This window comes from Triticum urartu, chromosome 7 (assembly GCF_003073215.2).
Source record: "Triticum urartu cultivar G1812 chromosome 7, Tu2.1, whole genome shotgun sequence".
Classification (NCBI taxonomy): Eukaryota; Viridiplantae; Streptophyta; class Magnoliopsida; order Poales; family Poaceae; genus Triticum; species Triticum urartu.
Window position 1 is genome coordinate 230,760,777 of NC_053028.1, and position 26,746 is coordinate 230,787,522.

Sequence of the window (26,746 nt, forward strand, 5' to 3'; positions counted from 1 at the left end):
GATGACAACGAATATAGCATCATTGCCACGCTTGGACTTTGGAAACCCAGTCACGAAGTCCATTTCGATGTGGTCAAACTTCCATTCTGGAATGGCAAGAGGTTGGAGGAGACCTGCTGGCCTTTGGTGTTCTGCCTTCACTCTTCTGCAGACATCACACTCGTTCACGAATTGAGCGATCTCGCGCTTCATTCGAGTCCACCAATAAGCTTGCTTGAGATCCTGATACATCTTCGTACTACCAGGGTGGATGGAGAGGAGAGAGTTGTGAGCCTCGTTCATGATCACTTTACGAAGTTCACCTTTGGGCACGACAATTCGATCCTCGAAGAAGAGAGTGTCCTTGTCATCAAGTCGGTAGCACTTGTACTTGGACTGACTCTTTGCAATACCAATCTTCACCTTTTTCACCATAGCATCAAGAAGCTGGGCTTGGCGAATCTGGTCTTCCAAGGTAGGAGAAACTTGAAGGTTGGCGAGGAAACCTTGAGGAACAATTTGCAGATTAAGCTTGCGGAAAGCTTCACAGAGCTCGGGTTGATAAGGCTTGAGAATCAGACTGTTGCAGTAGGCCTTTCTGCTCAAAGCGTCAGCAATCACATTGGCCTTGCCTGGAGTATACTCAATACTCGGATTATACTCTTGAATCATTTCGACCCATCGAGTTTGCCTTAGGTTGAGATTAGGCTGAGTGAAGATGTACTTGAGACTCTTGTGATCAGTGAAAATGTCCACTTTTCTTCCCAATAGAAGATGTCTCCAAGTCAAAACAGCATGCACAACTGACACCAACTCGAGATCATGAGTGGGGTAGTTCTTCTCATTAGGCTTCAACTGGCGAGATGTATAAGCAACAACTTTCTTCTCTTGCATCAGTACAGCACCTAGACCTTGGAGAGATGCATCACAAAAGACCTCGTACGGCTTGGTTTCATCAGGCGGAGTCAAAACTGGAGCAGTGATCAACTTCTCTTTCAAAGTGTTGAAAGCAATATCACACTCCGGAGACCAAACATACTTGACATGCTTCTGAAGAAGATTTGAGAGAGGCTTGGCGATCTTAGAAAAGTTTTCAACGAATCTTCGGCAGTAACTTGCGAGACCGAGAAAACTGCGGAGTTGCTTCACATTCTGAGGAGGTTCCCAATTCACAATTGCGGACACCTTCTCAGGATTCACGGAAATGCCCTTGGCAGAGATGATATGACCAAGATAAAGAACCTCATCGAGCCAAAATTCACACTTGGAGAACTTGGCATAGAACTGATGTTCCCTGAGCTTGTCAAGAACCAAACGCAAGTGCTTGGCATGATCTTCCTTGTTCTTCGAGAAAACCAGAATGTCGTCGAGATAGACCAAAACGAAGTCATTGGTGTAGGGGTTGAAGATGAAGTTCATCATGCGAGAGAACGTCGGAGGAGCGTTGGCGAGGCCAAAAGACATGACGGTGTATTCATATGAACCAAAGCTTGTTCTGAACGCCGTCTTGGGAATATCTTCTTCACGAATGCGAATCTGGTGATAACCCATACGGAGATCAAGCTTGGAGAATACTTGGGCACCCTTGAGTTGTTCGAACAGCTCATTGATGTTGGGAAGTGGGTATTTGTTCTTGATGGTCTTCTTGTTCACTGGACGATAATCAACACAAAGTCGACTCGATCCATCCTTCTTCTTCACAAAAAGAACACCGCAACCCCACGGAGAAGTACTAGGCCGGATGAGACCCAATCTTTCTTGCTCATCGAGCTGTTTCTTCAACTCCTTCAACTCTTCGGGGCCGAGCTTGTAGGGACGTTTGCACACAGGTTCCGTACCGGGCTCAAGTTCAATAACAAATTCAACCGGCCGGTTTGGAGGCATCCCTGGAAGTTCTTCTGGGAAGACGTCTTGATACTCACAAACAACCGGAATCTGCGAAATAGCATCCAATTCACCCTTCTCATTGAGAGAAAACAACCGGATGGTATTATCCCGAGCGGCAAAGACAATTACATCCTCAGACGAATGAGTCAATTGAATCTGCCTGGCTGCACAATCGAGGTGAGCCTTGTGTTTAGAGAGCCAGTCCATCCCAAGAATAAGATCAATGTCAGAATTACCAAGAACCACCGGAGAAGAGAGAAACTTGTAATCGCCCAATGTGATAGAAACATCGGGAGCAACCAAACTTGAAGTCAGAAGCTTGCCTGGAGATACAACTTGCATGGCTTTGGGCATAATCTCAGTATCAACATTGTGCTTCGATGCAAACGGGCATGACAAGAAAGAATGCGATGCACCAGTATCAAAAAGTACTTTTGCGGGAACATCGTTAACAGGAAGGTTACCCATGATGACATCTGAAGAATCCTCTGCCTGAGCTGCGTTCATCATATTGACCTTGGCATGCTTGGGATTGTGCTTGACCACAGCTGTACTTGCCGACCTGACAGGAGGAGGAGGAGGAAGACGCCTTTGGTTGGTACACTTGTTGGCATAGTGACCCTTCTGTTGGCACTTGTTGCACGTGACCTCTGAAAGCGGACGGTGGTACGGAGCACTCGGCCTTGGAGCTTGAGACGAAGTCTTGTTCTGAAAGCCTGGGTTGGGTGGGTGGGAAGAACCACTGCCACCTTTGCTCTTCTACTGATACGGCTGACGGAACGGAGGAGGAGGAAGCCAATACTTCTGCTGCTTGGCCACTTGAGTAGAGGAAGAAGGCGTAGTGTCTCTGACTCGCTTCCTGGAAGCATCACACCTTAACTGAGCAGCCTCTTGTTTTAGTGCCATGTTGTAGAACTCATCGTATCTCAACGGCTCAAAGAGGACAAGAGCGAGCTGAATTTCTTCACGGAGACCACCCCTGAACTGATAGATCATGCTCTTCTCATCAGGAACATCCTGCTTGGCAAAACGGGCGAGCTTCTGGAACAACTTGTTGTAGTCATAGACAGACAAAGAGTCTTGCTTCAGATTGCGGAATTCTTCACGTTTACTCTCAACCACACTTCGAGGGATGTGATGAGCGCGGAAATCACGACGGAAATCATCCCAAGTGATCAAACGTCCACCTCTGGAATCCTTGTACTGCTGGAACCACTCTGCAGCCTGATCTTTGAGCTGGAAAGAAGCGAACTTGACGAAATCTTCAGGCCTGACGTTGCTGCATTCAAAATGCTTGCCCAGATCCACTAGCCAATCGTCAGCATCGGTAGCCTCAACACAATTGCTGAACATCTTTGGACCATTTGCGAGGAACTGGTTCAGTGTAGCAAAATGGTTCTGATTGCTGACTTGATTCCCTTGACTGCCTTGATTGCGCTCTTGGAGAATTTGCATGATCAACTGTGTATTTGCATTAGTAGCGGCCATCACAGCTTGCCATGCTTCCGGAGGAGGCGGAGGTGGAGGCGGGTCAGGATTCGGAGTCGTGCGCGTTGGAGGAGCCATCCTGAACAGGTTGACCACCATTAGCACATCGATAGACAAATATTGAAGCTGAATCCAACGGGATGAAAATTGCAACATAAAGTCTTCACATCCGAACAAAATGAACGAATGCACTTCTCTTGAAGTGGTCACATATTCCTAAATTGCGAAGCCACGAAGAATCAGGTAGAAGGGGTACAACAACGAGGGATGGAATCAACATATGACGTCGAAGCAAAACGAATGCCACAACTCGAAATAAAACCAAGGGTTGGCTTGCGGAATAAGCCGGAACAAATACATGATAGAAATTTCGTCCGAAGTTTTCGTGGTGGGACCTACACAGGCTCGATCGTACAGCACCATCATGTACAAGGCAGTGCACATGACATACGAAGCGTCCCCGAGTCAGCATAGCCAAGGACTCTTTAAGACACAACGAGACCACTGTAAAATCGACCGTGAATAGGCGAACCACTGGACGTCGAACCCCAATCATATCATACATCTGTCGGAAAGATATCCTAAGGCTACTTGAATTCCCACCTATGAAATTCCCGAAATTTTCCCGGTTATGCAATCAGGTGTTGGGGATACAAGGGAGCATAATATCTCACTCAAGCTAGCAAATCCTACATCCAGCTGTATCCATCCTTCAACACATAACCAAGAAACCTTCGGAAACCATCTACCTCAACCTTCGAAAAGCATCCGTTATACAAGTTATGGCGATACTCCCGAACTCCCGCCCCAGTACTGGGTGGCGTCGAGGTTATCTCACCAACGAACTGCATAAAAGAGATTTTCGATGTCGCGCACATATCTCAAGTATACTAGAATTGCAACGATAAAATTGTGACGACAACACCTCGGAGCTCAACTCCCCGGGACACTGCCACAACCCCTAAAGACAGGAGGCACCAAGAACAATGTTCTCGTCACAAAACCATCGGAACAAAACCAAGATACTCGCGTGATCCTAAATTTTTTTTTTTGTGAAATTTGAGAAGAGAAGAGTCAAAACTCTACGTCAGGATGCCTTACCAGAGCGATGAGGAGACTGGGAAGTAAAAAGAATTCCTAAGCTCTCCGATATATAATTTCTAAGTGACTCAAAACATTTTTCTAGACACAACTCGGCTTCTAAAAACGATCAAGCAATGGGGGCTCCTAAGGTCGGGGAAGGCTCTGATTACCAACTTGTAACGCCCTCGATGCGGCTATAGCTCCCACGTGTCGAGGCACGACTTAGAGACATAACCGCATTGAAAGCAATGTCGCAAGTCAGGCAATCATTACAACATCCCATGTAATACATAATAAAAGGGGGAGATAACATAGTTGGCTTACACTCGCCACGTCACATCAGAGTACATAAATAACATCCATCAAACAAACACTCATGGCCCGACTACGGCGCCGAAATGGAAAAGAACCCAACATGCGACAAGGCCCTGAATCGAACCCCAACTAGGCACCACTACTGATCATCGGGAAAGGGAACATAATAACGCTGAGAGTCCTCGTCGAACTCCCACTTGAGCTCATACTCGTCACCTGGAGCGGAATCACCTGGACTTGCATCTGGAATTATAGTATTTGTGAGCCACAAGGACTCAGCAATCTCGCACCCACGCGATCAAGACTATTTAAGCTTATAGGACAGGATAAGGCAAGTATATGTGGAGCTGCAGCAAGCGACTAGCATATATGGTGGCTAACTTATTCGCAAAGGAGAGCGAGAAGAGGAGGCAAAGCGCGAGCGAGAAACTAGAAGGAACAACCTGCGCAAGCATTACTCCAACACCGTGTCCACTTCCCGGACTCCGCCGAAAAGAGGCCATCACGGTAACACACTCAGTTGATTCATTTTAATTAATTAAGGTTTACGTTGTCTACAACCGGATATTAACAAATTCCCATCTGCCCATAACCGCGGGCACGGCTTTCGAAAGTTCAATCCCTGCAGGGGAGTCCCAACTTAGCCCATGACAAGCTCTCACGGTCAACGAAGGAAAAGACCTCCTCCCAAGACGTTCCGATCAGACTCGGCATCTCGGTAACTCAAGACACTTCGACAGGTTAAAAACAAGACCAGCAACACCGCCCGAATTGTGCCGACAAATCCCGATAGGAGCTGCACATTATCTCGTCTCAGGGCACACTCAGATGAGACATCCTACGAGTAAAAACCAACCCTCAAGTTTCCCCGAGGTGGCCCCGCAGTCTACTCGGTCGGACCAACACTCAGAGAAGCACTCGCCCGGGGGGGGGGTTAAAATAAGATGACCCTCGGGCTCCGGAAATCCAGGGGAAAAGATGCTAGGTGGCAAATGGTAAAACCAATGTTGGGCATTGCTGGAAAAGCTTTAATCAAGGCGAACTATCAAGGGGTTCCCATTATAACCCAACCGCGTAAGGAACGCAAAAATCCGGGAACATAACACCGATATGACGGAAACTAGGGCGGCAAGAGTGGAACAAAACACTAGGCGAGAGGCCGAGCCTTCCACCCTTTACCAAGTATATAGATGCATTAAGATAACATAGCAATATAATGATATCCCAACAAGTAAATAAAAGATGTTCCAACAAGGAACGGCCTCCAATCTTCACCTGCAACTAGCAACGCTATAAGAGGGGCTGAGCAAAGCGGTAACATAGCCAATCAACGGTTTGCTAGGACAAGGTGGGTTAGAGGTTTGACATGGCAATTGGGAGGCTGACAAGCAAAGGTAGGCATCGTAGCATTGGCAAAGCAAGAGCGAGCAAACTAGCATAGCAAAGATAGTAGTGATTTCGAGGGTATGATCATCTTGCCTGCACAGTTGTCAGAGTTGACTGGATCCTCACAAGCAAACTCAACGGGCTCCTCGGTAGCGAACTCGTCTCCCGGCTCTACCCAACAAGACAAACAAGCAACAAGGATACAATCAACCACGTGCAAGACCAAGCAATATGATGAAATGATGACATGCTATGCGGGATGCGATGCGGGATGCAAAATGCAAGATATGACAGGAAATGCATGAACCTGGCCTCAACTTGGAATTCCAAGGGTGCCACTGGATAGAGGGGATGAAATCGCTTGAAAACGATATAAAGATCATTGGAATCGGAGTTACGGTTTGGAAATGGCAAGCGTTTTACGAAACGAACCGATCTGCGATATACAGCAAGTAGGCTCCTAAATGCAACGAAATGAACATGCTACAGCCACCAAACATGAAAACAAAATACATGGCAGTGATGTACACAAGATGGTTAACAAAACACTAGCACTGAGCCATAGGCAAATTCATCCATTAAGAGGTTCAAACAAGCATGGCAAAAATGAATATGCAAAACAGATTCCAGACTTAGTGAAATTAACACTAGCCTGAAATTTCAGATCACGAAGCTCTCTTCTGGAGCAGCAAAACAACATGATAATGACCTGAACATGACAAGTAAGAACATGGAATGGAGCTACTCAACAAGCTTAACAAAACACCCAAAGTGACCTGGGGCCAAAAGGGTTCACAAAATACTCTACCGAGCTCACGAACATAGCTCGAACACAATCAGTTTTCAGACTTAGTGAAAACTGAGACATGCAGAAATTTAACTCACGAAGGCATGTAAACGAGCTCGATGCACTCACTACGGTGCAAGTCATGGCAAGGCAAGCATATATACCAGCAAGAAGACACAATATGGCTAGCTACACATGGCAGGAACAAAGACATAGCCTGCATGGAACACTAACGGTAGCATCGGCAAAATCGCAAACAAGTTGACGATCTGCCCAGATTAACAACGAAGCAAAAGTTGAGCTCGATTGAGTCAACCTAGAGCACTCCACATATGCAAACAAAGACATGGATGGATAGAGCATAACATAAATATCAAAACTCCCTTACTGATCATCCTCAAAAGAGGCACGGATCACTAGGAAACAAGCTGGACATATGGCATCATGAACTAGAATATCCCAGACTTAGTGAAAATCACTAAGTCCCTGAAATCAGCAATCTCAGGTACCTCTCTTCGCAAGCTTGCACAAGACAACACACACATCCTAAAAATGCATGGGTTGCACCTCTGGAAAGGAAACAAAATGCTTAACAATTCATCCCAAAGGGGCACAGGCATATCATGCACGGATTAAACATGGAAAAAATGACAAAAGTCTATGATGAACTAACGGATCTGCAATTTAACTCACGAAGCCTCCTTCTAACAGCATTTTGGGCATCAATATTACCTCAAATGCAAATGATGCAATGGAATGAAATGATGTACATGTCGAGACGAAGATTTTGATATATCATACGCCCAAAACGGAGCTACGGTTGCGGAGATACAAGCAGTCAAAGTTGCATAAAATAATTAGACGGGGGAGGGGAAAGTCAACCCCTAGGGTTTCAAAATTCTAGATCTGAGATCCAGATCGAGGCACGGGAACCGAGGCGGCCGGGGTACTGTAGCTCGCCGGAGTCGGAGCTCGCCGGAGACGCGGGCCGCCGGTCGGGGAGGAGGTTGCCGGGGGCGGCGCCGGCGTGGAGGCGGGCGGCGCGGCGCGGCGCCGGGGACGGCGAGGCGGCGGCGGCCGGCTCGGACGGGGAGGCGTGCGCCGGCGGCGGAGTTGCGGCGCGGCGGCGGCGGCTGCTCCGGCCGCCGGAGCCGGAAGGGGCGGCGGCGCTGGAGGTGGGGAGGCGCGGGGCGCCTGGGCCCGGGAGGCGGCGCGCGGGGGCCGGGCGCGGGCCAGGCGGGCCGGCGGCGATGCGGTCCCGCCCTGGGGATAGGTGGCGGGCGCTGGGTGGCTGGCGGCGGCAGGCGGACGTTGTCCGGTCGGATCCGGACACGTCCGTCGGTGGGGGGGAGGGGTTGATCTGTTTTTTTTCGAGGAGGACGGGGAGGAATCTGAGATTAGGAATGGGGGGGTGTATATATAGGCATAAGTGGAGCTAGGAGAGTCCAAATGAGGTGCGGTTTTCGCCCACGCGATCGTGATCGAACGCTCTAGGACATGGAGCAGAGTTTGGTGGGTTTTGGGACAAATTTGGGGGTGTTGGGCGGCAACACACACGAGGCCTTTTCGGTCCCTCGGTTAACCGTAGGAGTATCAAACGAAGTCCAAATGACCCGAAACTTGACAGGCGGTCTACCGGTAGTAAACCAAGGCCGCATGGCAAGTCTCGGTCCAATCCGTAAATGTTTAATCCCCACACATGAAAGAAAGCTAGAAATGACCACCGGAGGAGAACGAAGCGCCGGAATGCAAAACGGACAACGGGGAAAATGCTCGAATGCATGAGATGAACATGTATGCAAATGCAATGCACGAGATGACATGATATGAGATGCACGAAAAAGAAAACAACACACGGAGACAAAGACCCGAACCCGAGAAATAAATATAACTTAGCGCCGGAAACGGCAAGAGTTGGATACAATTATGGAAAGTATATGTGGGGCGTTACATAACCATAGCATGAAACATATGGATCCAAATCAGCCCCTTACGAAGCAACGCATAAACTAGGGTTTAAGCTTCTGTCACTCTAGCAACCCACTTCCCAATGCCTTTCTCTAGGCCCAAATAATGGTGAAGTGTTATGTAGTCGACGTTCACATAACACCACTAGAGGCTAGACAACATACATCTTATCAAAATATCAAACGAATACCAAATTCACATGACTACTCATAGCAAGACTTCTCCCTTGTCCTCAGGAACGAACGTAATTACTCACAAAGCATATTCATGTTCATAATCAGAGGGGTAATAATATGCATATAGAATCTGAACATATGATCTTCCACCAATTAAACCAACTAGCATCAACTACAAGGAGTAATCAACACTACTAGCAACCTACTAGCACCAATCCCGAACTTTGAGACAAGAATTGGATACAAGAGATGAACTAGGGTTTGGAGATGAGATGGTGCTGGTGAAGATGTTGATGAAGATTGCCCTCTCCCGATGAGAGGAGCATTGGTGATGATGATGGTGATGATTTCCCCCTCCCGGAGGGAAGTTTCCCCGGCAGAACAGCTCTGCCGGAGCTCTAGATTGGATCCGCCAAGATTCCGCCTCGTGGCGGCGGAGTCTCGTCCCAAAAAGTTCCTTCTTCTTTTTTTCTCATCGAAAAACCTCATATAGGAGAAGATGGGCGTCGGAGAGCCACCAGGGGGCCCACTAGGTAGGGGCGCGCCCTAGGGGGGGCCCATCCTCGTGAGCAGGGTGTGGGCCCCTGGCCTTCATCTTTGGCGTGGATTTTTCTTTATTTCTTTTAAGACGTTCTGTGGAGTTTCAGGACTTTTTGGAGTTGCGCAGAATAGATCTCTAATATTTGCTCCTTTTCCAGACCAAAATTCCAGCTGCCGGCATTCTCGATATAAAAGCCATAAGTATTGTGACATAAAGTAAAATAACAGTCCATAATGCGATAAATATCGATATAAAAGCATGATGCAAAATGGACGTATCACGCACCACCGCGCCTTGTGGCCGACCTCGCCGCACAACAAGCATCGGGCCTTGTTCCTGCAGTCTGCGATGCGGTGCCCAGGGGAGAAACACCTGAAGCAACACCCCCGAGCCTTCTTAAAGAGGAGAGCCCGGAAGCGCTCGTCACGCTCTTGAGGAGGAGGACGCGGCAGTGAGTCATGGATGGAACGTCCGCCGGGGCCAACGGCGACCCACTCCCCGCCATCAATGCCGCGGTCCTGCTCTGGCACCGTAATGATGGACTTCAGGCGGGGGATATCTCGGCAGCCTCGTTGGAGCAACGCCCACCCACCACCATCAATGTCGTGGAGGAGGACGCAGGGGACAACAGTGCCTCCCGGTAGGACGCCGGGTCCACGCGCGCAGCGGCATGGGGAGAGGCGGAGGACGGGGAGGCGGGATGGCCCATGGGGGCCATGGTTATTCTTGACGCGCCATTCTTGGGGGTGTCCAAAAGCCACAAGTTGCGGCTAGGAGCTAGGTCTCAAGAGTTCTTAGCTATGTTGTGGGCATCTACATTTGAATCTCTACTCTCAAACTTAAACATAAACTCGGTATTTGTTATAAGCATATTTCTAATCTCTGCAATGATCATTGCATTTGCTCCTTGTGTGCCTTCTACAATCCCTTTGACCACTGCGGACAAATCACACCAATGATCGTCGGTTTAAGATTCAGGTCCAGTGCCAAGCATAAAGCTTCTCCGCTCGCAATCGCCTCAACGCAAGCTAGACCAAAGACGCCTTCCATCACAAGGGCATTTTTTTCCGACAAAGGGTGTTTTTATTGACTCATAATATAGCATCAAGGGGATACAAAACATAATAAGAACACATCCGGCCTTTGCATGACTATGATGCACACAGCCAGCACTAACACACACACACAAAAATCACACTAGCAAAAGCAAAGTCATACAAGACCGAAGTTATGCATAGGTGAAGAAAAAAAAAGGACCATCAGCACCAACCATCTCTTCATAACACAAGGACTACGAGAAGGGTTCTTCAAGTGACGCCTTCAAGAAAGAAACGACGCGCAAGCATCGCCATCACAAGGGCATAACCACCCTGATGGTTGCCTTCATGGTCTTCGAAGAAATCGGAGTATCTCATGAGATAAAATCAGTGAGAATTGGCTCCCTGAACTCTCATTCCTTTTTTTTCACTTAAACTCGGCATTCCCGCTAATCAATCCAAGGACTTTAAATCTTCTCATGCATCAACTCCTATTGCCCATCTCTGATCTCGACGGAAGATGCATAACCATCGCTCGCGTTTGCGCGTTGGCCCATGGGGCTTTCGCGTTCGGACCCGTCGTCGTCTGTCCACCGACTGGCCCGCTTGCTGGTCGCGCGCGTGGCCCATCCCATTGACCCTACTCCGGTGGACCTGTGCTCCCGCTCGCTCTCCTCTCCCGCATCATCATCTGCATGGCCCGGCCATGATGAACCACACGTGCACCGATTAAAAGAGGCGAGCTCCTCTTCCTCCTCCTCTCTCGTCTTTAATTTGAACTCCGTCCGCCCCCATGATGGACGCATGAAACCCAACCGAGCACAATGATGCACGAGCGCAGGTTTCACCACCCCCGCACGCGCGCATAAACGGAGCCCGGAGCTAGGCTTGATTAGGCGCGTGCCCCCGCGGGAAGTCGGTGGGCGATAACCCGTTGGATGCATGCCTGGATGGATGGATGATGATCCATTTTATCCGTGCGGCGCCGCTTTCTTCCCGGTTCCGGAGGGCCCTCGCGTGCATGGCGTTACTGGTTGGCTGATGGCTACGTCCTACTACTACTACTGTAACGAACCACTTGCAGAATCGATCGTCCGTAACCACTGTGCGGAAACCGATGGACGGACGGACGGACGGACGGCAACGTCCATTCTATTTCCATCGGCCGTTGCCGCGGCGCTGTCTCGCTGTTTTATTTTGAGTGCAGACCCCCGTGACCCGTAAGACGACGGTCGGACAGGCTTGATTATGGCATGGTCAGCACGTATACGGGCGTTGCCGTGTACAGCAGTGCACCGTGTGGCGCTGCGCACATTACTACATTATTGATTAGATTAGATCGTTGGATGGCAGACATACTTTGTCCTTACTGTTTCCTGAACTACACAGAAGAGACCTGCATACGCGGCTGATTAACTATTTGTAGAAGGACAAGTTATGGGCCGTGCAATCTCGATATATTGATCGGTGCACCAGGCACATATATATAAGTATAAAGGTGGGCCACAACCTCAACTATACAAAGGAAACATGAGGTGGGCCATACACACAAAATTACACGTACACAATATACTGAACACCCCCCCCCCCCCACGCAGTCGAAGCGGCGCCAGTGACGCAAAGACTGGAACGAAACTCCTCGAAGGTAGAAGTCGGCAGTCCCTTCGTCATCACATCGGCGAACTGTTGTGCAGTCGGCACATGGAGAACCCGAATACGTCCAAGAGCCACCTGCTCGTGCACAAAGTGAATGTCCAGCTCAATGTGTTTAGTCCGGCGATGATGAACGGGGTTGGCAGAGAGGTACACCGCAGAAACGTTGTCGCAGTAGACAACCGTAGCCTGGGAGACGTCGTGATGCAGCTCCTGAAGTAACTGTCGTAGCCAGGTGCACTCGGTAACAGTGTTGGCCACAACTTGGTACTCAGCCTCCGCGCTGGAGCGCGAAACCGTGGGTTGTCGCTTGGACGACCACGAGACGAGTGAAGGACCGAGGTAGACGCAGTAGCCAGAGGTGGACCGACGAGTATCGGGGCAGCCAGGCCAGTCTGCGGCAGAGTAGGCCACCATCTCCAGAGAAGTAGACGCCGTGAGTGTCAATCCGAGGGACATCGTGCCGTGGATGTAACGAAGGATCTGCTTCACGAGAGTCCAATGGGAGTCACGGGGGGCATGCATGTGGAGACACACCTGCTGAATAGCATACTGAAGATCCGGTCTGGTGAGAGTCAAATACTGAAGAGCGCCGACGATAGACCGGTAGAAAGGAGCATCCGACGCAGGCGAGCCCTCAAGAGCAGAGACCTTGGCCTTCGTGTCAACAGAAGTAGCAACAGGATGACAGTTGAGCATGCCAGCACGCTCAAGAAGCTCATGTGCATACTGCTGCTGATGAAGAAAGAAACCATCCGGGCGCCGAGTGACCTCAATGCCAAGGAAATAATGTAGAGCACCCAAGTCCTTAATGGCAAACTCGTCACGCAGCCGGAGAGTAATCTGCTGAAGAAGAGCTGCGGAGGAGGCCGTCAGGATGATGTTATCGACGTAAAGAAGCAAATACGCAGTCGTGTCACCGTGGTGATAGACAAATAGTGAGGCGTCCGAGCGAGTGACGCTAAAGCCCAGTGTCTGAAGAAACCCGGCGATCCGCTGGTACCAGGCGCGGGGTGCCTGCTTGAGCCCGTAAAGAGAGCGGGACAGCAGACACACATGGCCAGGAAGTGAGGCGTCGACGAAACCGATGGGTTGCTCACAATACACCTGCTCCTCAAGATGGCCGTGGAGAAAGGCGTTGGAGACATCCATCTGGTGAACGGGCCAGCCGCGGGACACGGCAAGCTGGAGGACGGTGCGGATCGTGCCCGGTTTTACAACCGGGGCAAACGTCTCAGTGAAGTCCACTCCAGCGCGCTGGCAGAAACCACGGACCACCCAGCGAGCCTTGTAGCGCTCGAGAGTACCATTCGAGCGGGTCTTATGGCGAAAGACCCACTTGCCGGTGATGACGTTGGCGCGAGGAGACCAGGGAACCAGTGTTCAGGTGCGGTTCCGTAGAAGAGCATCGAACTCTTCCTGCATCGCCGCAAGCCAGTGAGGATCACGGGGGGCGGCGCGAACGGACGCGGGAAGAGGCGACGGCTCCGCGGTGGAGGCTGTGAGGACATACTCGTCGCTCGAGTACCGGAGGCTCGGACGATGAACGCCGGTACGAGCCCGTGTAACGGGGCCAGACGGCGCCGTCGGAGCCACCGGCGAGGCAGCCGGCAAGGCGGCCGGCGAGGCGGCCGGTGTCGGGACCGGCGAGGTTGCCGGCGTCGGAGCCAGCGAGGAGGCCGGCGTCAGGGCCGGCGAGGTGGCCGACGTCGGAGCCGGCGAGGAGGTCGGCGTCAAGGCGGCTGAAGAGGCGGCCGAGCCAGCAGCGCCCGACCCCGCGGGGCCCGAGTCGGGGGCGACAGGTGAAGGGGGACGCCAGCTGTGCCGGCAGGGTCGGCCGAGGAGGCCGAGGGGGCCGGCGCCGGCGTGAGGGTGCGAGGACCGCCAAAGCCCAGAGGCGGTCCACGGGCCGAACGAGACCGTCCGCCTGACGTAGTTGTCGAAGAGCCGCCGGTGGCCGGCGGTGACGAGGCGACAGGAGGTACCTGCTGCTGAAACGAAAACACCATCTCATGAAAGTAAATGTGTCAGGAGGTGAAAACACGATGGGAGACGGGATCATAGCAGTGGTAGCCCTTAGTGTTGGGTGGGTAGCCGAGAAAGATGCAGGCGACGAAGCGGGGTGCAAGCTTATGAGGCGCAGTAGCGGCGATGCCAGGGTAGCAAAGGCAGCCGAAGATGCGAAGCCCATCATAAGAGGGGGGTGCACCGAAGAGAAGATGATGAGGTGTAAAGTTCCCGCGAGTACGACATGGGCGGATGTTGATGAGGAGAGAAGCGGTGACGAGAGCGTCAGGCCAAAAGCGCGGAGGCACATTGGCATGAAAGAGAAGAGTCCTAACGCAGTCATTGAGAGTGCGAAGGATGCGCTCAGCGCGACCGTTCTGCTGCGAGGTGTACGGGCAAGTGAGACGAAAAATCGTGCCATGTGTGGTGAGAAGATTACGAACAGCGAGGTTGTCAAACTCCTTCCCGTTGTCTGTCTGCAACGCGAGAATGGGACGACCAAACTGCGTGAGAATATAGGAGTAGAAAGCGGCGAGAGTGGATATAACATCCGACTTGCGGCGCAACGGGAAGGTCCATACATAATGCGAAAAATCATCAAGGATGACAAGATAATAAAGAAAGCCCGTATTACTCGCAACAGGAGAGGTCCAATCATCACTATGAATTAACTCAAATGGGTACGATGCAACAAAAGAAGAAGCCCTAAACGGAAGACGAGCATGTTTGCCGAGGCGACATGCATGACACGAGTGATTCGCGTTCTTATTACACGTGAAAGAAAAACTCCGAAGTATGTGGCGAAGGATGGCAGGATTAGGATGACCCAAGCGAGCATGCCAAAGATCCACTCCGGTGGCGAGAGCGACAGGGGCGGCGGAAGTGGTGGAGGTGACAGAGTGAACCGGGTAGAGCTTGTCGGGGTTGTCACATCGGTGGAGCACCATCCGCGTGTGAGCGTCCTTAACAGAAAAACCATATGCGTCAAATTCAACGGTAACCGGATTTTCACGTGTAAGAGAACGAACAGAAACACGATTTTTAATAAGTTCAGGAGAAACTAGGATGTTAGACATGGATATTGGAGTGGAGTTAGACGGAAAATATGCATGACCAATATGGGTGATAGGAAGAGAAGATCCGTCACCGACGGTGATGCGGTTAGAAGTGTGGACGGGATGGGCGGTGTGGAGGTTACCGGGGTACGCCGCCATGTGAGCGGTGGCGCCGCTGTCCATGTACCAGTCGCCGCCGCCGGTGTAGCTGGACGGTGAAGGAGTGTTGTGGAGAGCCGCCAGAAGGGCCGGGTCCCACGGTGCCGGCGGAAGAGACGGCGCGGCCGTCAGGGGCAGCGGCGGCGGCCCACCTGGCTGCGGCTGCTGGCCGTAGGGCGCCGCATAGGGCTGCGGCGCGGTGTAGAACGCCTGGTGTGACTGTGGCCGGGCGCCGAGAAGTCCCGGGGCAGGGGCCCGAGGTGCCGGCATGGAGTAGGCGTGCACAACGCCGGTCCATGGGTTCTGGCTGGCGTACCACGAGGCCGGCTGAGAAGCCTGCTGCGGTGGGTGGGGTGCTCCTCCCTAAGCGCCTGCGCCCCCTGCTTGCGGCCACCATGATGGCCGCCGCGACGACCCCTCCCCCATTGGCCGCCGGCTGGGGCGGCGGGAAGGGGGCGGCCGGGGCATGCGGGAAGCCTGGCGGGAAGGCGGGCGCCGCCGGCTGTGGCGGCGTCGGGCGCGATGATGGCGGGGCTGAACCCCCGTGGGTGCCGGTGACGAGGGCGGTGTGGGTCGCGCGAGTCCGCGTCACCCGCATCCGGCGCTCCTCCAACTTGAGGTACACGACCACCTTAGCGAAGGTAGATTCCGGGATGAGGGTGAGGTTGGAGGCGGCGTTCCCGAAATCCTCGTTGAGGCCGCCGGAGAGGGTGCTGGTGAGGAGCTCGTCGCCGATCTTTTCCCCGAGATCGCGGAGCTCATCGGCGAGCTTCTTGAGACGCATGCAAAAATCATTGATGGATGAGTCAAGTTGCTGGCACCCGTAAAACTCACCGTCGAGCAGGACCTTGCACTGCAGCCGGTTGTCGGTAAAGAGGCCGTTGAGCTTGGTCCAGACTGCATGGGCATCGTCCTCGTCGTCCACCACGGTGTGGAAGAGGTCGCTGGAGATGGTGAGGTAGAACCAGCGGATGATGGTGGCGTCGAGGATCATCCACCCCTCGTCGTTGATCATGAGCACCGAATCCACAGTGCCGTCCACGTGGCCGTGCAGGAGGTACTCACGGAACACAAGCGAAAAATACCGCTTCCAGACGGAGTAGGACACGGTGGTGTGATCAAACTTGACCGGAACACGCTCATGAATGTTGAGGTCGCGGACGAGAGTGACATCGGGACCGGCGAACGGGTTGGAGACGGTGGTCGAGGAGGAACTCATGGCGCGGGTTAGGGTTTGGGACTCAGCGCGGGCGGAGGAAGACGGGGTGCGGCGGCGCAGGAGGCAGGGTGATGCAGGTGTGGCGCGGGTGGGAGGGGAAGGTGCGGGAGAGGGAGGGCGTAGGCGGAAGCAGGAGTAAGCGGCGGCGGCGGCCTCGGGACGAGGCGGCGGCAGCGGCGGGCTAGTTGGTGGAGAAAGGCGGCGGTGACGGCGACCAGGAGGAGGAGGGCGGCGGCGGCTGGTGGCGCGTAGAGGCGCGGCGGCGGCTGGTGGCGCGTAGAGGCGCCGCGGCGGCGGCGGCTTTAGTGTTTAGGATCGTGCTGTAATAGATACCATATAAAAGAACAAGTTATGGGTTGTGCAATCTCGATATGTTGATCGGTGCATTAGACACGTATATATAAATACAGAGATGGACTACAACCTTAACTATACAAACGAAATATAATGTAAATCCTACACACAAATATACACGTACCCAATATACTCAACCCTATTCCTTCCATGTCGTTCTTGCTGTTTGCCTTCACTGATCATGCGCGGGAGAAGCTCGCCCGTCTGTGCTGTAAGCTGTAAAGTGTCGGCAGGACCAGCACCTGCCGGCAGATAGATAAACGCGCGCAGCTGGGCCAACTTCAACTTGGAGGCAGAGCAGCGGCAGAGTCGCTCGCGCGGTGTTTTTTTTTTCTCTTCTTTTTGCGAAATAACCATAACTTTTTGGATCTAGAGTTTCATATATGACCCTAACACTTGGAAAAGTTCAACAAAATCTTTTGTTCGCGCCTAATTTTTCACAGCATACTGGATCACCGGTTGGAAACATTTTGATAGCAGAACAGATGCTTGGACCTGTATACTACTCCCTTCATTCCTAAATATAAGTTTTTTTAGAGATTTGAATATGGATTACATACGGATGAATATAAACATATTTTAGAGTGTACATTCACTCGTTTCACTCCGTATGTATGTAGTAGTCTATATTAGAATATTTAGAAAGACTTATAGGGCCAGTTCTTTTGGACGATTCTTCCAGAATCGCCCCCCTCCCTAGCTTTTTTCAAAATCGCCACTTTATATATTTTTTACAATCCTATCTAGTTAAGATCTAATTATCTAGGATTGTAAAAAATATATAGAATGGTGATTCTGGAAGAAGCTGGGGAGGGGGACGATTCTGGGAGAATCGCCGAAAAGAACTGGCCCATATTTAGGAACGAAGGGAGTAGTCTGATTTTGCCACACAAGAAGTCTCCAGTCAGTGACAGTGACACCTATCAAGAACACCAGGTATGTGTTTACTAGCCCCTTCATATTTGGGTCATTTAACCATGATTTTAACTAATAAAATATAAGATACATATAATAAAAATAATACTAGCATTGAAAACTACATTTGAATCCAACAATATTTTGTTGCGGCATACATTAACAAATATGTTGTTAAACTTGGCCTAGAATACAATGAGTATTAATAAACCCTTGGCATCTGCATTATAACAAAGTTTCAAGCATATTCAACCCAGACGCAAGTAATACTAGTATCAACAAAGTTTCAAGCATATTCAAACCCTCCTCATCAACCCAGACGCAAGTAATACTAGTATCTCGCACATTCAAACAAAGTTTTTTATGTGAAAAAAAGGAAAGACCCTTGGCATCTGCATTATCGAGTGATGCACGCAACCACTTGGCATACTCGCACGAGGTAGAGATAGGTCCCGGCAGCCAGAGACTTGGGCCTAGGCTAGGCATGGAGAAGAGTTCTTCGCTAAACCTGAATGATATTAAGCTTGACCCCACATGTTTTCTCTTCTCCCTCTTGTCTACCACAGATGACAGTAGACATGTATAAATCCTATCTCCGCTACTGCACATATCTAATTTTATTTTTTTGCATGGCTGCACATATCTAAATTGACGAGGACGAATTCCTGGAGTATATGTGTGTTTTTCTTCAAGTTGTAGTACTTATATTAGATAAGTCGTTCCCCAGCAACGACTGTATCTCTCTCCCTTTCCTTTTGACGACGTCCGGGTTGATGGAGGCCCTTTCGTCTCTACTTTTTTACCTGCCGGCCGGCCGGCCGGTTGCCGCGCGCGCCTCGCCGAGAGAGAGCTTTCCTCCTCTTTCGCTCACCGTCTTTCACCGCTATGCAAGTATGCATGCGACTGCAGCCGGTCCCATTCCATCCATGGCACCCTTTGGCCAGGCCCCATCTTTGCCAGCTTCTCCTCAACTAAATTGGTGTCCACATCCCAGCTATCCAGCAGCATCTACTGTAGCCAGACACCAACGTCGTTGCAGAGTTTCTTTCCATGAGCAACCGCCGGAAAGCCAACAATCAAGAAAATCTCACCATCTCCCGTTCTACTGTGTACTAGCAGTAGCATAGTTCACCTAGGGCTACATGCATCCGAATCTCTGCGATGTTTCCAGCACTGCACTGCTAGTACTCCCTCTGTTCATTTTTATAAGGCTTTGTAGATGTTTCAGACAATGTGCAAAACAGCACAATTTCACTTGTCTGAAACGACTTATAAAAGTGAACGGAGGGAGTAGCTAATTTAACAAATCCAACTGGCTTCCGGTACACCAAACGGCTCCTGTAAGCTGCAAACGGAACGCACGCATCATGCATGACCATGCACGTAATAATGAATGGGTTAGCTGAAGCTCCGACGAGACGCCTGACGAGGGAAGGCATGCGATGCGATGCGCAGCGCAGTGGTTGCGGTGGTTGCGGGCCTATTAATTGTTTCTACTCAAAAATGGGCCAAGGGTGGCAGCAACACCCCAACCTAATCCCCAGCTGCTCGCCCTGCCCCCCGCCCACGCCCACGCCCACCTAATCATGCACACTCTTTCTCCCATACTCGATCCATTTTATTTCCCCCCTGAGATTTTTTCTGTCTGGATCATGGTTTGCTCATATTGATTTCCTTCTTGTTCCATAAACTAAGAAAGATGATGATTACAATTTTTTCCTTTTCTAAAAAATAGGTCATCATGTCACTGAATTTCGAAATATATACTACATCACACTAGTGAGATTGGGTGCCGGTCGCTGTCCATGTTGCAGCTGCTGTGCCGTCACAAAAACCTCTCCCTACAGACATCTTAATCCTATCATTGCGTCCACTTCGCCATGACATCCCACTGTGTGTAGCCGTTCGCCTTTCTCTGTTCTTTTAATGGAGGAATCGGCAGGGGGGGAGGGAGACACACTGATAGGCGCCACTGCTCCTCCATTTTCTCTTCTTTTCTTCTTCCTCCTCGCTCCCTTTTAACCTCTGCTTTTCCCTTGAGTTTTACCATCCTTTCACTGCACCGTATCTTCCTGCAGGCTGCATTTGCTTTCCCTTTGCTTCTTTGGCCTCCGTGGGTCAGCTCACCTCGCCCTTTGGCTAATCCTTAGCTGCTCCTCTCGTTGAGTCTTAAATACCATCTCCTATAACGTACATATGGCTCATGATTATCTCCCTATGCCTATATACAACTGCCGGCATTAGTGCGTCCTCTGCTCATCATTTCTGTTGAGCTGAGCTCCATTGGCTCTTGCTTGTCTCTAGTACCGTTGTCGAGCAAAACTCTGCATTTTCCTTCCAATTTTTCTTCCCTTCCCTTTGCCTTCTCTGTCTGGTGGAGCTGGGAGAGGTAGAGAAGGTTTTCTCATCACCCGGACCAGGCTGATCAATCATAGCCTCCTTAAGTTCTTCTGTTTCCATTGGCGGCTTGTAGTACACAGCAGTAACTCATGATGTACGAGCTTGGTAAGTTCATTAGCCGAGTGATTAGATGACTTTGTCCTTCTCTCCAGCTAGCTATGGAGAACTGGATACTGATTGCAGTACGTGCTTTGGCCTCGATGGTTGGCAGGTTCTTGGTGACTCAAGCACGGGCTAAGCAGAAGCAGCAACCAAGGAGAAGCAGAACTCAGCATTAGCCATGGAGACACCAAAGGTTGGCCACTCGTCTTCTCGCCTGCAACACCGCCACACCCGAAGGTTAGTATACGCAGTTCCACCAATCTTTTCAGCATGGTGATCATCAAATTTGTTCTTCTAGCAGTTCTCCAGGGTAAGCTCTTTCTTTCGGCGAGATGATAACTGGTATTCCCTCCGTAAACTGATATAAGAGCGTTTAGATTACTAATTTAGTATTCTAAACGCTCTTATATTAGTTTACGGAGGGAGTAAAAAGGTATAAAGAGCAGTTTTGACAGAGCATGCATATATGCAGGACAATTCTAGCCGTTTTGATCAATATTTACGTATATTTTTTGCCAATCTTACACGGTTGTATCAGCATCATAATATTACCGAAGCCGTGCCGTAGCAGCGCTGATGTTTTCCCCTTCTTTTCTGAATGTAAAGGGGAATACCAATGTTGACAGTTGTACTTGCACATCATTTTCCAGCACCGTGTATGTTTCCTAATGTTCTTGCAGTCTTGCTAGTCCTTTTGACCAAAAGAACATTTGATTTTTCTTTTTCTTCTTTTTCAAATGACAGAACATTATATATTTCAATACAAAAGATATCCAGTTTTTGCATTTATTTAATTCTCTCTTTTTTGGACAAACAGTTACTTTAAATGAATATGTGCCTGACTAAGCATTTTCTAACTTCATTTCTTATATTTTCAGTGTTGCAAGCACACATGGAAATCTATCGGACATAACACCGCGATTCTCGTATAACAAACCTGTGGGTAATCTAGGCTCCCCTTTTGTTTTTGCTCTTACTGATGAATTTTATATGTTGTACTATTGTACATAAAAATAGTAATGCTACTACTCTTCAGATTCTACTTTCTTACTGAGTTTCTTTCTCCTTCATGCTTTAATGATCGTGCAGACAACCAATCAGGATAATATTCCCCATAGAAGATATTCACTCAACCTAGCAGAGCAGTTTCAAGACCACCCCATGATTACTACAGCAGAACCAAATGAAAAGGCTATGTCGAAGGTTTGTTCCAGATACAAATAAACTATTTCATGATCTCAACGGCCTAATCGTTTCCAAAAGCTGAAGTAAAGCTGTTCAATGCAGGTCTTGTATCAATACTTTATAAAGCTATCATCATCTTACCTTTTCTCACTACCTTAAGTTTATCACCTTTAGCAACAAAATGATGTTTGTCATATCTAGGGAGTTGTAACCAAGGCCATGAGCCATGATTATGCTCTCTTTTCCCCCCTTTAAATTGCCTATCTTCTATACTCAGGAACAGTATGTCAGCTTTCAACTTTAAATAGTACAGAAGAAAATTAATAATAAGTTAATTATACATGCTTGCTATGCTGCCTTTTAACCAAGTTATGATTGTTCTTGTGGGGAATGCAGCCCGTTGCAGAATTGGTTTGGGAGATAGCAGCCCTTGAGGAGGAAGTCGTACGCAGGGAACTGCATTTGCTTTCGCTCTACAGGGCGACATTTGATCAATACCTGGGCATCTCCCCTCGTGTTTCTGGTCAGGTACACACTCTGCCTGCCACCTTCGAAGGATTTCAATGTTGGGACTTTATACTGCATAGAAATTCAGATAGCAGACCGTGTACTAAGGCTATAAAGTTTATGGTCAGATGGGTCAAGAAACGCACCGTCAAGGCAGCAGAAAGAAAGCCGATGAAGGTGCTCTCCGGTTGAGAGATATCAAGGAGTCAGCATCCTACAACCTGCCAACAGTTTCAGATCGTAGACATGTATGGACGGTTTTTCTTCTTCGTTCATTCATTATTTACCATCAAAGCTAGTCAGCTTAATCCCCCAAACTCATGCCAATGTTATCTAAATATTTTTCTTTCTTTCTTTGAGAATACAAGCTTTAGCTTTTTCTAATGAAACCTCCCAAAGTGAGATGATCTGATGCAGCTTTCATATCATTGAAGTATTCACAGGGACTGCCAAGATCAACTTCAGGGCATTCTAGTCTTGCAAATTTCTTGAGTGCTTCTATTGCAGAATATGTGCCCAGGATTGCATGCAAGCTTTCCGAGGACATTCTAAGATGCATTTCTGCGGTGTACTGCAAACTCGCGAGCAGCCCATCACAGGATGTTGATTCCGAGACTTTGTCAACTCCTTCCTTCTCTTCTGCATCGAGTACCTTTTCTCTAAAGCACCGTGTCGATAGTTGGAGCCCCCGACTCAGCTGCAACGTTGACGCAAGCTCTGACAAATATGGTACATTGAGTGAGAATAATGACCAGTACAGTGGGATGATAATTTTTCCAAGGATAAATATTGATGCAGACAAGTTCGACTATGCCTCTAAAATGCTTGAAACTATCAGGTAAGCAACTCTGAAAATGAATATGCAAAACAATAAACCACTCTTCCATCTCAACATCGCATTTTGTCTTGGTCTCAGAGCATTGATAAAGCGGCTTGAGAAAATCGACCCTACAAAGATGGCACATGAGGAGCAGCTCTGTTTTTGGATCAACATCCACAACGCTTTAGTGATGCATGTATGTTCAATATAGATAAAAACTCTTACTTTAAATGTGTTCATGTTAACCTCAAAATATATTCATGTCTAACCCGCAGAGGCTTCTTAAATATGACAGGCTTTTATGGCTTATGGACTTCAGGACAAACGCATGAAAAGTTCAGACATGATTCTGAAGGTACATATACAATTATCGAAATTTGAATGACTATATTGTCATCACTAGTCATATTTGAACTTAACTTTACTTGAGAAATATGTTTGTCAGGCTGCATATGACGTGGGCGGGCATTCAGTAAACTCTCAGATTATTCAGAACTCAATTCTTGGATGTCAATCCCATCGTCCTTCCCTGGTATGGCATGCACCTGCATTGCAGTTTCCATTAGCAGTACAAACACAATCAAATTTTAAAAGGAAAGGCGCTAACAAATTAATGGTCATACAGTGGGTTCGCACGCTATTTACTCCCACGAAGAAATCAGCATCAGGAAGCTCCACACATCCATATGCTCTTCATCAGCCAGAGCCGCTTGCTCACTTTAGTCTTTCAACTGGAGCATTTTCAGATCCACCTGTAAGTTTTACAGCTAATGCTGACATTTTAACTGCAAAATGACCACATTATTCTTACTGTAAGAAATCTCTGCATTTAACTGTAAAGTGATCACATTATTCTTACTGTACAAAATCTATGCAGGTAAGGTTGTACACAGCCAAGAAATTGTACCATCAACTGGATCAAGCTAAGACTGAGTTTATTAGAGCTAATGTCATGGTCAGGAAGCATATCATCTTTCTTCCCAAAATTCTCCACTACTATGCAAAGGATGCTACACTGGAGTTGCCTGATCTGATTGAGATGGTATGCAAGAGTATGCCTGAAGCACAGCAAAAAGAAATAAATAAATGTCTTAGGAGGAGGATAGATAAGTGTGTTGAATGGTTGCCCTATAAGTCTTCTTTCAGATACACTGTACACAGAAATTTGGCTGAGTAGGCACTGTATTTTGCTTTCCCAAATTGTGCTTGTAAGTAATGAACTGGAAATCATTAACTGGTGTGTGTGTGTGTGTGTGTGTGTGTGTGTGTGTGTGTGTGCGTAACTGTGTAATTAGGTGACTGTGATAGTATTTTAGGGGAGTAAAATTATGCATTTGAAATGAATAGAACATGACAGCTGGAAAATTCACACGCTTTCCTTGGAAGAAATATGAAAAATACATACTCAAGCCACTTGTTGAAAGAGGCAGTTGCACTGAACATTCGGAAAACATCTAGTTAAAGCAAAATGCTTGGATTCTCAATGCCCAAAATGTTCAAGAAACAACACGGCCAATGGTACAAAAATAAAACATTCACCTGAATATAAAACATGCTACATGGGAACTGAAGAGACAAGAAGACCAGGCCCTAAGCTACTGGGATCAAACCAAATTTCATGGCAAACTTCTTCTGATTACAGTCGAGCATCTCACTGAGACTGCACCTTGAATTCATCTGCTTGAGTATCTTGTGACGGTACTCCAGGCTCCTCTTGAGACCATGGTGAAAGAATTGGGGGTAATCTACCACCTCGCCCTTGTCCCGCCCCATTTCTTCAACCAGGAACTTCACCCTTGGCTCCAAGCAATGCTTGATACTCTTGATGAGAACAGGAGGGTATCCAGCCACCAATTTCATGATCTGATCCTTGCTGAATCCAGCGCTCTGCAGGAACACCAAATTGGGCCGCAGAGTCTTGTCGACGTCTCGTGACAGTATGCTAGGGAAATTCATGATGACCCTCTGGAGATATGACCCCTGCAACCCGACTGCGGACTTGAGGAACTCGGCAGTAGGGCGCAGCCTTTTATCGATGCTGTATCCCATGATGTATGGCTCCTTGGTCAGGATCTTGCCGATCATGACCTCCCTGTCGATGCCAAGGCCGACGAGGAAGTCGACCGTCTGGGAGAACTTGGCCTGGATGCTGTAGCTGATGAGGCGCGGGTTGACCATGAGCAGCTTGGCAAGCTGCTTCTCGGAGATGGCCAGCGTCTGGAAGAAGGCGAGGAGAGGGCAGAGCTTCTCCTCCACGCTGTGGAACAGTATCGGCGGGAACTTGACGATGGCCTGCGCGATCTCCCCGGGCTTGGCCTGCAGCGTGGTGAGGCACTGGACCGTGGGGACGAGCTTGTCATTGACGGACATGGTGAGCACCTTGGGGCACTTGGTCACCACATACCGCAGCTTCCGCTGCTCGATCTTGACGTCGTTGAGGAGGTAGTCCCAGACCCCGGAGGCCTCGCCAGCGTCGAGGTTCGGCAGGTTCCTGCACCGCTTCGACATGCGCCCGATGGCCTCCTCGTCGAACCCTTTCTCCCTGAGCCACTGCGTCAGGCTCTTCTTGGCATCGCCGCCAACGCTGGCCATTGCAGGGCTAATCTCTGCACGACAACTGAAATGCGATGAAGCATCATACATATAATGCCAGGTTATCAGTTTGGAATCCTGGTGCACTCATTCAGCTAAGAAACATGGCAGTGAAGCAATTCGTCGAACACCGACGGTGCAGGTGACTAACTAAGGACATCGAATCAAACAAGAAGGTTCAGTTGGTTCATATATATCATCATATGCACACATTGATCTGATGGTACGTACGAAAAAGGCGTAATCCGTGGCAGTGCTAAAGGGGGAGCGGTCGTAAAACCATGGACATTGCTGTTGACGGATGGTTTCTCTTTCCCCCCAAAATCTACAGCATGGTGGAAATTGGGTGCTACCATAATCGGACATAGCGGAGGGCGATAATCGATGAGAATATAACCCACCTTGTCGATCCAGATCGAGGCGGGATGTAGAAGAAGACAGAGATGTGAAGTGTGACCGCGGAAGAGGAGGATAAGAGAGGATGAGGAAGCCCTGCCTGAGCCTGGACTGGAGCGAGTGCGCTAGAAGTCTAAAAATGGCTTATCTTGCGCTTTGCATCAATCGACGGCATGTGTGATTTGGATTTAACCAGTTTGGGCCGAGGAGCTCTTCCACGTTCCCTGGGCCGGCCCAATGGCGAGATACTGTAGCTACCTGTCTACTGTAGTTGTGTCTAAAAAAACCTGTCTACTGTAGTCTATAGCGAGTGTTTTCTTTTTCCTAAAACATGGGAGGAAATATATTTTTGGAATAAAACATTTTCTTAAATTTGAGAACATTTTTAAAGTGTTTATGAATATTATTTAAACACACACTTTTAGAAAATGAATGTTTTTAAAAAGTAAAGTGCAAGAAATCATCGTCGGAGCAAAGCCCTTGTTCCAGCCGGGTTTGACTGAGAAATATCGCTGTCAGGGACAAATGTTGCGCCCGAAAAAGTTGAGGGATGAAAGCCGCACTTAACGACAAGTTTTTAGGGTTTGCTCCGACGACAATTACTCTCCACCGGTGTTTTGATGTCTTCCTCTTCAGGGCTGCAGTCGGCCTACATGAGCGAGACACCGAGATGACACCCTTTAATGGCAGCGACCACCGGTCCACCGCCACCGGCAAAACAGAGGTCGACGGTGA

General features: G+C 49.2%; 2 protein-coding genes across 5 annotated transcripts; one reads left to right on the top strand and one right to left on the bottom strand.

Moving 5' to 3' along the window:
• Positions 1-19,677: 19,677 nt before the first annotated feature.
• On the top strand, positions 19,678-24,392 carry LOC125519188. 3 transcript variants are annotated; one of them, XM_048684062.1, is made up of 12 exons: positions 19,678-20,514; positions 20,621-20,748; positions 21,390-21,450; positions 21,601-21,714; positions 22,093-22,224; positions 22,332-22,451; positions 22,647-23,041; positions 23,120-23,219; positions 23,319-23,378; positions 23,469-23,555; positions 23,649-23,777; positions 23,901-24,392. In XM_048684062.1, the coding sequence occupies exons 2-12, from the start codon at positions 20,690-20,692 to the stop codon at positions 24,198-24,200; spliced, it is 1,557 nt and encodes a 518-aa protein (XP_048540019.1). In that variant the 5' UTR covers positions 19,678-20,514; positions 20,621-20,689; the 3' UTR covers positions 24,201-24,392. The 3 variants fall into 3 exon arrangements, with proteins under 3 accessions (XP_048540019.1, XP_048540018.1, XP_048540021.1); XM_048684061.1 differs by having other exon boundaries at positions 19,681-20,514; positions 22,638-23,041; XM_048684064.1 differs by lacking the exon at positions 19,678-20,514 and having other exon boundaries at positions 20,637-20,748; positions 21,390-21,454; positions 22,638-23,041.
• An 84-nt stretch (positions 24,393-24,476) lies between these two features.
• On the bottom strand, positions 24,477-26,168 carry LOC125519189 (transcription termination factor MTERF6, chloroplastic/mitochondrial). Of its 2 annotated transcripts, none has more exons than XM_048684065.1 (2): positions 26,017-26,168; positions 24,477-25,629 (listed from the first exon to the last, which is right to left on the bottom strand). In XM_048684065.1, the coding sequence occupies exon 2, from the start codon at positions 25,613-25,615 to the stop codon at positions 24,614-24,616; it is 1,002 nt and encodes a 333-aa protein (XP_048540022.1). In that variant the 5' UTR covers positions 25,616-25,629; positions 26,017-26,168; the 3' UTR covers positions 24,477-24,613. The 2 variants fall into 2 exon arrangements, with proteins under 2 accessions (XP_048540022.1, XP_048540023.1); XM_048684066.1 differs by having other exon boundaries at positions 24,477-25,640.
• Between the last annotated feature and the right edge of the window lie 578 nt (positions 26,169-26,746).

Coding starts and splice junctions, on each gene's coding strand:
- LOC125519188 (XM_048684061.1), top strand. CDS start 20,690: ATGGAGACACCAAAGGTTGGCCACTCGTCTTCTCGCCTGCAACACCGC. Junction 22,225..22,331: donor CCCCTCGTGTTTCTGGTCAG/GTACACACTCTG, acceptor GTTTATGGTCAG/ATGGGTCAAGAAACGCACCG. Junction 23,556..23,648: donor AATCCCATCGTCCTTCCCTG/GTATGGCATGCA, acceptor ATGGTCATACAG/TGGGTTCGCACGCTATTTAC.
- LOC125519189 (XM_048684065.1), bottom strand. CDS start 25,615: ATGGCCAGCGTTGGCGGCGATGCCAAGAAGAGCCTGACGCAGTGGCTC.